The sequence below is a fragment of the Mycteria americana genome, chromosome 10 (assembly GCF_035582795.1).
Source record: "Mycteria americana isolate JAX WOST 10 ecotype Jacksonville Zoo and Gardens chromosome 10, USCA_MyAme_1.0, whole genome shotgun sequence".
NCBI classification, from domain to species: Eukaryota; Metazoa; Chordata; class Aves; order Ciconiiformes; family Ciconiidae; genus Mycteria; species Mycteria americana.
This window is the reverse complement of record NC_134374.1, coordinates 9510158-9521406: the sequence shown is the minus strand read 5'-3', so window position 1 is coordinate 9521406 and position 11249 is coordinate 9510158. Positions and strand designations below refer to the sequence as shown.

Genomic DNA, 11249 nt, shown 5'->3' with positions numbered 1-11249 from the left:
AGTAGCAGGAGGAGTTATTTGCATCTTTCCTCGTCTGCTAACCTGCTTTAAAGCTATAGCTGTCTATCTGCACTAGGATGTTACCTCCTAAGTAGGTACCACATTAGTGACTGCAGGGTAAGGACATATTTCTTTTCCTGGTGAAGACAAGGCATACAAGTAAGTTTTCATTAATGCTGACAGTTAAATGTGTGTGTGACCTCACATAATATTTGGATTTCAAACATTTTTTATTTCTTTTTCAAGTAAAATCAAAAAAGGTCCTTCAGGGAGCTCAAGGTTGATCCTCTGCTGAATTATGCTGCTTGCAAAATTATGTTCTTCTCTGCATCCCTGTGAGGATATGAAAATATACATTTATATATTCTGACACAGAGAATTAACGTATTCTACATATCAACCCTTTCTGCTCAATACTTAAGGCTTTGTTAATGCAGAAAATTCATGGGCATGGATGGAAATCATGTGGATGAGATTACCCAGGCACAAATCCTGTAGAATATATATGGTTCAGGGAGTTACGCCATACTCAGGTCCTGACACCTCCTAGACTAAATACCCGGGGAGATTTGGGAGTGACAGTGGTTTTCTGATGACTGTAGGCTTACTCTGACCTGGCAGTCCCACCCACAAGGAATGGCAATGCATAGTTGTTTTGCTGCTCCTTCAGAACAACAGGTGGCTGTCTTCCCCCGCAGGTAGGGAATGGAGGAGGTGATGAATTTACTAAATAGTCATATTTGTTTCCAATGTCTCAGATTGGAGTAAAGATGGGAGCAAACTGTCCTGGTTCAAGTAATACTACACAGATTGGTAGGGGGTCTTCTTACACAGATGCCCCCTGAGGCCAACAATTAATTTGAAATGAGTGGCACTACTTGAGCCTATTTCTCCATATAAGCTGGTCTCTCAGATCCACACATGGGAATAGTACAGAGCAGTCAATGACTCACCATTGGTATTAGTATGTCTCTTTATTTTTGTAAAACCCCCCAATTTTCTGTAGCAGATGGACAAGTGGGAAGGAAACAGACTGATGGAGGGGAAGGGTATGGATATGACACCTGCAGTTCTCCAAGATCCAGCAAATCCATGCAAAAGTTCCAATAACCACTTCTTATAGCCAAAGAATGCCGAAGTCCACTAAAGCCCACTCAGCAAACACAGGTCAAAGCATCCCAACAGTCTCTTTTCTCAGAGACATCAGATCTTGGACATTACAAATGAGAATGAAAAGGGGGAAAAGGCATTCTTCTATTTCTCAATGGGAAAGGCTTTAAAATTTGCTGGCATTGTACAGACAAATGAGGCGCTCTAAGTCCTTCTGGGACTGTAGATGTATCAAGTGGGACAGATACTTTGTGTGAAATGAAGCTTTAGAAAGGAAAACTTGTCATTTTTGTGTTAGAAGATAGGACTGCCTTCCTTAGCAGTATTATATAGAAATACACAGTCTACCCAAAGATATGATGTGATATAATGTAATGATATAGAAAGTGATTGCTCTTTTATTTACAGTTTATTTACTGAATAAGTTCTAAAGGGTTGTGAGACTCTTTCAAATTAACATTCTTTAGTATGAAGGAAAGAAATGCAGTCTTGACACCTACCTCTGGAGGGCTTTTCAGCTGAGATCAGAGGAATCAGAATTTGGGTCCCAACTGAGATTCTGATACTGTCTTTTTCCATTAGTAGGTCTGATATTTTATGTCAATATTTTAATCTGTCCTGTAGCTTCTTGGAAATAAGGCTTTTCCACAGATAGTTGTGCTGGAAGGCTAATGTGGTTTAGTTGCTGATTTAGTATGTTAGAACATTTCTGGTCTAAGTTGTGGCTTTCGAATGGCACATCAAGAAAATTGAGAGGCTGTATAGAGCAAGCCAGATGTTGAGCCTGGGCTAGTCTGCTTCATGATGGCTGAATGAATGACACATACCAAGCCAACTTGATCTGCATAGATTTTTGTTAAATTTAAATGGCATTGACTAACTCAGTAGCCGTCTGTTTTAGTTGGATTAACATCCAAATCATCACACAGAATTTGGGCTCTTGTGCAGTACTTGAGACTAGCACTCGTTGAAGAGCCAGTCTTTAGATGGGGTGTGAAGCCACCATCCTGCCTGGTGATATCTGTGTGTTGTCCCCATGGCAGAAAGCTTGAGGGCAGCTTGCCTCCTGCCTTCTTTTCCAGGTAAACACAGCCAAGCATGGCATGGGAAGATATTGCTGAGAGTGTATTGTTTGCTGTATTCCCTTACACAGTCACTGTGCTATTTCACAGATTAAACCTGCTTATGTGGGGGTTAATGCAGTATAAAAGATGCTATTCAATATAAGGAAGCAATTTTTAAATAGTTTTGTACTAAATACATCAGTGAGAAAAACACTAGTCCTGCCCATGGACCAACTGTATCCAGTATGGATGTTACTTGTCATTCTGCTCCCCCCCACACACAATCAGCTGTAAAAGCCATATTCCTAGTCCAGACAGCTCACCCATATGCAGACCTTTAAAGGTAAATAAAGAACCTGTTGTACACAAAGCATTTGAGAAACAGTTTCTTGTTACTATCACAAGTCCACGGAGGCAGTGTCATCTCTAATTTTAGCACTGTTTTTGTATGGGGAGTTTACACTTTCCAAGCCCTTGGAGAGAGGAGAGTTGGCAAATAAGTGTATATAAATGTGGAAAGCACCAGGGGATTTTATCGCTAAGCTAGAATTAGACTGTAATAAAGAAGATAAGCTGGGCAAAATTCATACCCTTTAGAGATATAGCTGAAACAATCTTGCTCAGGGTTTTTCTGTAAGAGGCAGTGGCTCTCCCAGAAGTGATATGCCATATTTGATTCCATCTTTCCCATCCACAGAAGCAAAGCCTATCTCAAAGTACATCATTCATAGGTAAGAGGATTGGGTCAGATTGTTGTTTCATAAATTTAAGTAAACATTTTTTCCCTTGCTGTTTCAAATGATCTGCCAGGATATTTGAATCCAGTCCTATCTTTTAGTGCTCAGTGAGTTTACTTTCCATCTGCATGTTCCCTAGTAGTCTATGTCCAAAGCTGTTCACACTATTCATTATTGCAGTGCCAGGCCCTGGCATTTCTTCAACTTTCTTTGGAGGAAAACAAATGAAAAAGCTTTGGAAGAACTGGTCTGTCTTTTGAGAAAGAAACCCAACATGGATATGAGAGGAAATGTTACTATGAATTTGAGTCTGTTAGGAGAACAATGTCCATTTGACTCACAAACTTTACACTGCATTTTAATTACTGAGTGATACTGGGAAGGCTGAAAGGCTTGAACACGTTTGTATTCAGCTCACTTAGTGTAATGGAGAACAAAGGAAGAGAGGTAGAGTGTCTTTTAACATTTTTTCTCTCCTGCTGCTCATTTCCTGCTGATGCTTTCTTTTTATTTTACACCTTTGTTAAATTTTATCTTTATTTTCTTTCCTCTTTTAAAAGTTCTGTCTCTTTCTGATATCTGAAATGCAACTATCCACTGTATGTTTTTTAATGTCAGAAACCAATAGTTCCAGCAGGTGATGAAACATTTGTATGCTTCTGAAACTCCATTGTGTAAATCTGCCATTCAAGTGGAAAAAAAGCAGTTTAAGGTTTCCCTTCTTGAATGGGAGAAATGCCTGAGAATTTCCAAACCACTGATAATTTCTGTATGTGCCCCGTGGGCTCTTCCCGCTTATGCCACTTAACGTTGTTGATTCAACTCTTTTCACAAGCAAGGAATTTAAGGGCAGAGAGACAGGTCAGCAAATACAAGCTCCAGGAAACATTCTGGTATGTGTCTCTTTGGGTTTTTGGCTGTCATTATTGTGGCTTTTACCACTTTCTGCAAGGGCTTTTAGAGGGATATGAGTCTTTCCTGACAGCAGTAGGTTTCTGTAACGTAAATTTTATTGAGGGTGTTGCACGCATGTTGCCTGTAGTGTCAACAGCCAGTGGGGTCCCAGCCAGTCAGTCGGAGTTGCGTGACACTCTCCAGATGCTCTGTGCTGCTGTTGGTGGTTGTGCAATAAGCTGTAGGGCTCAATAGGCAGGCAGAGATTCTTTCCACCACCATTTTGCCGAACAAAACACGTTTCACAAGCACAGAGCCTTCTTTGCTTTGGGGTCTCTAAGTGGTAGGAATCCTGCTGTGCATTTCCACATCTGTGAACTGCTGGGCATTTTCAGTGCTCTCTGGAGACGTGGTGATTGGGGAAATAACATGCTTCAGGCGCAAGAGCATGGAGAAAAGCAATATGAGAAGGATAGCCAGAAGTGTTAGGAACAATCCCACGTACACGTAGAGGCTGGAATATTTATCTGCTGTTGTGTCTACTTCTGTAGCCAGAGTTGGAAAGTGGACGCGGCCAGTCAGGTTTCCACGGAATTTGAAATAAATCTCAGTCATTGCTCTCTGTCAGCTTTGGTCCATTTTCCCTATTTACCTTCAGATTTCCTGTCTTCCCTCACCAGACTCACAAAGGAAGTCAAGAGAGGAAACTTAGGACAGATGGCACCATGGCTTCAGCAAGAAATGCTCCATCTTCTTGGTCTCAAGACTGCTGGTTCACACAGTTAAGCAGACTGCATGAGGCAGACCTTTGCAAATCATTTTGCAGGTTGCTATTACAATGACAGCAAGCATTAGACTTGACTTGTGTTTTACACTGCCATCTGGCTTTTATTTTGTCCTGAAAATGCTTTGGTCCTTCTTTTGGTAGGTCATCTCCTTTGGTAGGTGAAAAGCTTTGGTCCTTCTCTCAAACTGAGTGAGCTGCAAAGGTTTGCACAGCTTTGGTCTTTGCAAGTGTTGCTTTCCAAACAGAGTCAGCTTTCTGCCAGCTTCTCCCACAGCAGGTGGTTTATCCTTGTATGAGCTGGGGAAGGTTGTTTTCTGCTTTGCCAGGCTGCTGGGGGATCTCTTTGCTCCTAATCCAGGGCTATTGATACTTGCTTAAGGAGTATGGAGTTTTGAGTTTTTCATTGGGAACAGTCAAAAAGTCAGCTTTCTAAAAGGAAAAAAAATGAGAGAGAGAGGGAAATGAAACGAGGTACTGGTTTCAAAATAGCCTAGCCTCTCTGGTATCTTTGGAACAAATAGATAAGAAAACCCTTGTCGTGCTCGTGGGAGACACCTTGAGATCAGGAGAAGCATCGAGTATTTAACTTTAGAGAAGGACCATGCAAATCTAATTGCTAAGGTCTCCTCTGGTAACACTCACTACTTACTTATGGGTAAGAGAAGGCCTCACGGTCTATGGAATTAGATGTCACAGAGGAAGGGAAGATACTAATCTAGCCAGTGCCTTCCACCATGTGTCTCTCATCTATTGTTTATCAGGACCCTCTGTTTCTGAGGCAGGATGCACCTGGCAGGCATCCAGAGCCCTACCTGTCCCACTGGGGCAACTCTGCCACAGGATATGACACTTCACTCACCTCCTGGGAGCAGAACTTACTAGAAATGGGGGGAATCTTAATGTTTTAGCATTTTCAATTCTTCCAGCTGGAAACCGAAAACATAAATGCCAAAATTTCACTGTAAATGGTGCATCCAAAAGCATCATGTTCTGCTTTGATAAGACCAGAATTTTGTTTTTAGCTGAAGCAAAAATGATAGCACTGAGACAAAGTGATGCAGTCATTTATAATGTTCACTACATATACACCTACATGAGATGTAAATAGAGTAATATTAATATGGTAATATACCATAGATTAAGATAAAGATAGTTTTAGATAAAGATTTCACCTAAAAAACATATTGCTGCAAAACATTTTGACTTTCATGGGCCTTCAGTTTGTAAAATGTAGCTGGTTTATTGACAGTGTTCGGTTATGTTCTCCCCATGCACCAATGGGAACAACACCTTACTGTTCTTCAGAGAGAGGTGGTTGAAATCTGGAGGCCTGAGTCATCAAGGAGCTAATATTCAGGCTTTTGTTACAAGCAAGACAGACCTACTTTGACTCACGTGATGGGGAAACATCTGATGTGCCGAGTTTTTGGAGAAGGGACACTGGGGATTGTCTACACTTTACCTCCCAGCTCCTGCAATACCTTCTTCAGTATCAAAGCATTTGAGATAACAGCAATCTGGTTTAGGGAATATTGGGCCAGATCCTGCTTAGTAATAGGCTGGCTAAGCTGGGGCAAATTGCTGATTGCAAAAATTGCCTGGGGATTTGACTTCTGCAGTCCCTGCGTGGGTAGTGGATTCTGTCCTGTGCTTCGTGTAGGAGGGTGTGGGCAAGCATGGTAGAGAAGGGCTGCCCAGTATTTTTCCAGGGACTGACCCAACCCCTTTGGAGCCATTTATTCTGGCAGCAGGTTTGGTGCTGATGCAGAAGCATGGGACATGAAAGTGAAGGTTGTGTTGCAGCCAGGCACTTTTGCTCTCAATTATATGGCAATAACTGTGATTTTCACACTTTGAACCTATAAATGGAAATTCTTCCCCCATGAAGAATATTCTTATGTTACACAGCAGGTGGGAAATAGAGGGTGTGAAGGTTACTGCCATATTAAACCTCTGTTCTTACAATATGATTTATCTGTTGATAATGAAATGCAATGTCTGGAATCTGGCACTTGTGTGAGTTAAAGTACAGAGCAATGTCTTTGCCCATCTCATCTGCTATCTTACTGAGAGCAAAAGCCAGAGATAGTTTCTCTCCTTAAGGAGCAGAGAGCCTAATGGCTTTACATACTTCATGAAATTAGACTGCGGAATGCTAAGAACATTAGTCTGAAGTTCAATAATTAACTTCAAACCCATATGTTGAATTAACAAAGCTTAGCTGAGCATTTATTGATAAACAGAGCAGATAAATAGTAAAAAGTATTAGCAATGGGGAGTTGGCACAGCTTTTTTTTTTTAAGTCTCCACTATGGAATTGTCAGGAGCAATCAACTATTCAGACTATTGAAAGCTGTGAAATTAACTACATCTTTTCCAGAAATGAGCCAGAAATAATTCAGTAGCTCCAGGCAACCCCAAAGATTTTTGCTTTTCAATCTACCAGTTATCTCACTGAGCACATCTTTTTGGATATTAGTAGATTTAGCTTTGCACACTCCCCTTTAAGAAATAGAAGCTTGAAGACTATAGAGACCAAGGTCATGTGAAAATAAGTGGTACACAAAGATTCTGAAAAAACTTTGTATGAAGCAGGTCAGCACTATAACTTTGTATGACTCAGATTACAGGAGGCAAAACCTCACTGGTTACCCTGAGAAACCCTCAAGTCCATGGACAGAGATAGTAACTAGAAGTTTGTCATAGAGCAGAGCAGCATAACTAGAGCCCACATTCCCTGTGATCTAAGTTGTTGATCAAGGCTTAGTCATTCTTCTCTGATGGACAATACTCACATTTCTGAGAGGTGTCAAGCACCATTAGTGTTCACTGATGCTCAGTGGGTACAGATTGATTCCAAGATTCCATCAGTTTGTGGTTGTTTTTGAGCAAGGATTAAAAAAAAAACAAACCCAACATCTTTCATTTAATAAAAATCAATAATGAAAATAGAAGCCTCATACAAAACAAAAGAAAGGTTTCTTCTCAGAATGTGTCACTGAGACAGGAAATTCATGAACCAAAACTTCATGGGCACTGAAATTGCCATCCTCCCACTGCAGCTATCAGGGTTTGGGGAGCTTCAGGTTTGGGGAGTTTTTATGAAGCCTGCATGGCCCTACTCTGCACCTTTGTAGGTCACAGAGGAGCAGAGAGAAAGAAAAATTTTCCCCAAAACAGGGCAGACAGGCTGTACAAATTGATCTTGTAACTGCAGTAAATGTCTTGTCTTGCCTACTCGCTTCCTTTTACTCCCATATTCGGTTTAAGTGCCACTTGCCAGCAAGGTATCTCTGAAAGTGCAAGGAACTTTTCTGAGTTCTCTTTTGCTTTTCCACCCAATACTCTAACTACTACAAACAGGTAAGTGGGACAAAATAGAACAATTACTTGTGTAGCTTCTCCAAGGCTGTTAATTTAAACTGCACTGAACTGGCTGGCAAGCACAGAAAGGTTTGGTTTTGAACACAGACAGTACCAGATGTATTCTGTCTAGGTGACCTCTAAAGAAAAAAATCAGCATTGAAGAAATGCAAACAAAGCATTAAAGTATCAATTCCATCCATGGCTTGCATTTTCTCCAGGGAGGATCTGAGGGAGAGGAAAGGGGGGGTGTCTCTTCCTTCAGTGGCAGATGGTATTTTTTGTTCTCATGCAGAAGTGCAAGATAGTATGTCAGTGTCTCAGCTGTGGTACTACATAGGAAGAGAACAGAATAAAGCATAGTTACCTTTCAGAGCAGGCAGGGGTGTTGGGACTAGGCACTAGAGCAGCTGGTTCAGACCGTGAGCTTGCTGGTGATTTATCTAGGAACATCTCCTCCCAGGTAGTGGGATTTGTGTGGAAAAGATTTGCTGTCTTATTGCTGGAATCAGGATATTGTCTCTTCAGCAACAGACATGCCAAGTACACTTTCTTCTCCTCTGCTCTTGAATTCACATGGTTCGCTGACAGGGATGGCTCTTAGTCCCGGTCTTGAGATGTCAACTGACAGTCTAACTGAACAGCATCACTGCTGATGCCCTTCCTTCACAGGCAATAGGAGAAGGGGGCAAGGAGCCTTCTCTTCATGAGCTTCACTGCTTGGATGGAAACAGCCAGTCCCCTCCCTCAGCAGCGGTAGGCAACAGTTAGAGCGGAGAGGATCGGTAGTGCTCCGGCGCTGCTGCCTCTCATCTCGGCAGCAGGCAAGGAGGGAAGGGAGGGAAGCTGTGAGCTCAGCTCGCAGCAAAGTTTGTGCAAGGTTCGTCTTAACCCTTTCGTGCTTGCAAGTGATAAACAAGACTGAGCTGCCTGTGGAGTAAGACATGAGCCAGGAGGACAGGTTATCAGTTTGTCTCTCCCTAATTTTCTGGAAGGTTTTTTGTTTTGGGAAGGGTTACCTGGTGAGGGCTCCCAGCTGGGTTCCTGTCTGGAACCATGGACAAGTGTCACTTTTCAGCTGAGACCCTCAGTATAGCCCCCAAGCATTGCTCTTTGGCATTGGAGCTTTTGATGAATTTTTGTCCCTGTGCTTACTGTTTGGTGGTTTGGGAAGGGCTGTGTGGCTGGTTTAGTTTACAGGTCCTCTCTCCCCTGAGTAGTTTGAAACTCTGCATGAATAAGCGTAACCTCAACTTTACAGCATTGTGGGCAAAAATGATTTTCACCAATTTATGAATGCGTGAAGCACAGATGTACCTACAAGGCGCCACAGAAATGAGGCAGAAGGAGCCAAGGCTGGGGTGAGAACCTGAACCATCCTGATCCCTCTGATTACCACACCTTTTGACCTGCATTTCTTAGCTCCCCCTGGCTGACAAAGTAAGGATGTTTTGTGATCCTGTTCCAGTTACGACACAAATTAGGGTAAACCATATCAATGAATCGCTATAATTTTAGTTGCGTGCATGTTTCAGAAGGGTGATGGGGAACAAGATTTCTGTTGCTTTACGCAGGGTGGCTCAGTCTGTTGGGGACAGATGTCAGTTTGGAATGCATTGCAGCAAGCCCCAAGGTTTCAGCAGCAGTGGAGAACAGCTGGAGGTGACCAGCCCATAGACAGAGTAGCTGCAGTTTGCAACTCTACGCACTGAGCTGTGTACAGCTGCATGCAGCTGTATTTCACATGTCCCTGTCCCTTGTGCCCCAGCAGGTGGGTTGCCTGGAGGCACCTCATGGGGTGAACCTGACCCACAGGCCCACACTGGCCATTTGGCCTGTGGTAGTTCCCAGTGCCTACAGGTTGTCTTTCATGGCCTGTGCTTGGGGCACTGGGAGTAAGCTTCCCCTCTGGAAAGTGGGTCCCACACAGCGGTTTGGGAAAGACCAGTTCATTCGCTCTCTGCAGCTTTCTGTGTGACAAAATAGAGACATTTAATCTCAAAACTGTCTCCTCAGAATAGCTCTCCCACTCTGGTCCCCCATGGCCACAGCCTGAGCAGAGAGGCCAGAAGGTAATGAAACCCAGAGCTGCACAACTCTTTCATCCTCCTGGGGTGGAGGCCTGTATTATAAATCCATCTCTCTAAGGGCTTCAATCTCTGGAGCTCAAAAGCACAATGTATTATTGCAATGCAGCACTATTTAGATAAATAAAACATAGTCCCTGGAAAAAATACAGTTCCTCCATGCTTCTGTGGTGGGATGAACCCTCTAAAAACCAAGACTTATAAGGCAGCTTTGCTGATTTTATTTCACGTTTCCTTTGTTGTAATATCATGTGCAGTGCCCACTATTGCAGTCTATGCCACGATTCCCTGCAAGTCACATAGGAATGAAAGTACAATGATAAACCAGGAAGAAGGCTATGTGTATTTTTCCCTGGAATCTGTACAATTACTGCTTTACCAACAAACTACCTGACAGCACCTCCAAACCCTGGGTACATGCCCTCTCATTTAAGAAGAAACAAGTGAGAGCTTTATTTAACCAGGAATTATGTTGCTGGTTGAGTTATGAGACCCAGAAGAGACAGACGTGTTGAAATCCTGCAACCCTGCTTTCTATATAATGCTAATGAGCAGTGCTGAAATGAAAGGCTCTCTCTCCCTGTCCATGCAATCCAGCTTCTCTACTCAGCTTTTTTTCCCCTTTGTTGATTTTGCAGTAAATTATCTCTCCCTTTTGTAGGACCAAGCTGCTGTTTGCTGGATGGGTACACTTAGATTTCTTGTTTCCTTTGTAGCAGGGTATAATACAGACAGATGAATTTTAGATAATGCCACAATTTATACCAGCTGAGGCTGATGAATGCTTGACTGAATGATTGCTGAATTCCTGAATTGTTGAGAAGTATGTAAGGCTTTCTCTCTATGTAAATTTTTGGGCCAATCAATTACAAATTTGTGCAACATGAAATGAAGGTGTACAAATTCCCTTGGAAATACACAGAGGTATGAACCCAGTGAAAATAATTTTTCAAGCAGCCATTAAGAATTTGGGGGCAAAAGACCAAGGAGCTTGTTAGGTTCTTTCCTTTGTATTATTTGACCTGTGTGTCAAGCTTTGTATCAGGTCATTGTACACATCTTTCTCATAATGGTCCCACACCAGTCTTAGAGTGAAATTTGGATTCAACAAAGAGCAAATAAGATCTCTGAATGATTGTTAGTGAGTATAATCTGTATGTTCCTATAGGGATTCTTCCATTATCCAAATTCACGAATCCTATGAACA

The 11249-nt window shown here is 42.3% G+C and overlaps 1 protein-coding gene across 1 annotated transcript; it reads right to left on the bottom strand.

Moving 5' to 3' along the window:
* Window positions 1–955: 955 nt before the first annotated feature.
* On the bottom strand, window positions 956–8800 carry SERTM2 (serine rich and transmembrane domain containing 2). The gene is made up of 2 exons (XM_075512980.1): window positions 8323–8800; window positions 956–5021 (listed from the first exon to the last, which is right to left on the bottom strand). The coding sequence occupies exon 2, from the start codon at window positions 4418–4420 to the stop codon at window positions 4142–4144; it is 279 nt and encodes a 92-aa protein (XP_075369095.1). The 5' UTR covers window positions 4421–5021; window positions 8323–8800; the 3' UTR covers window positions 956–4141.
* Between the last annotated feature and the right edge of the window lie 2449 nt (window positions 8801–11249).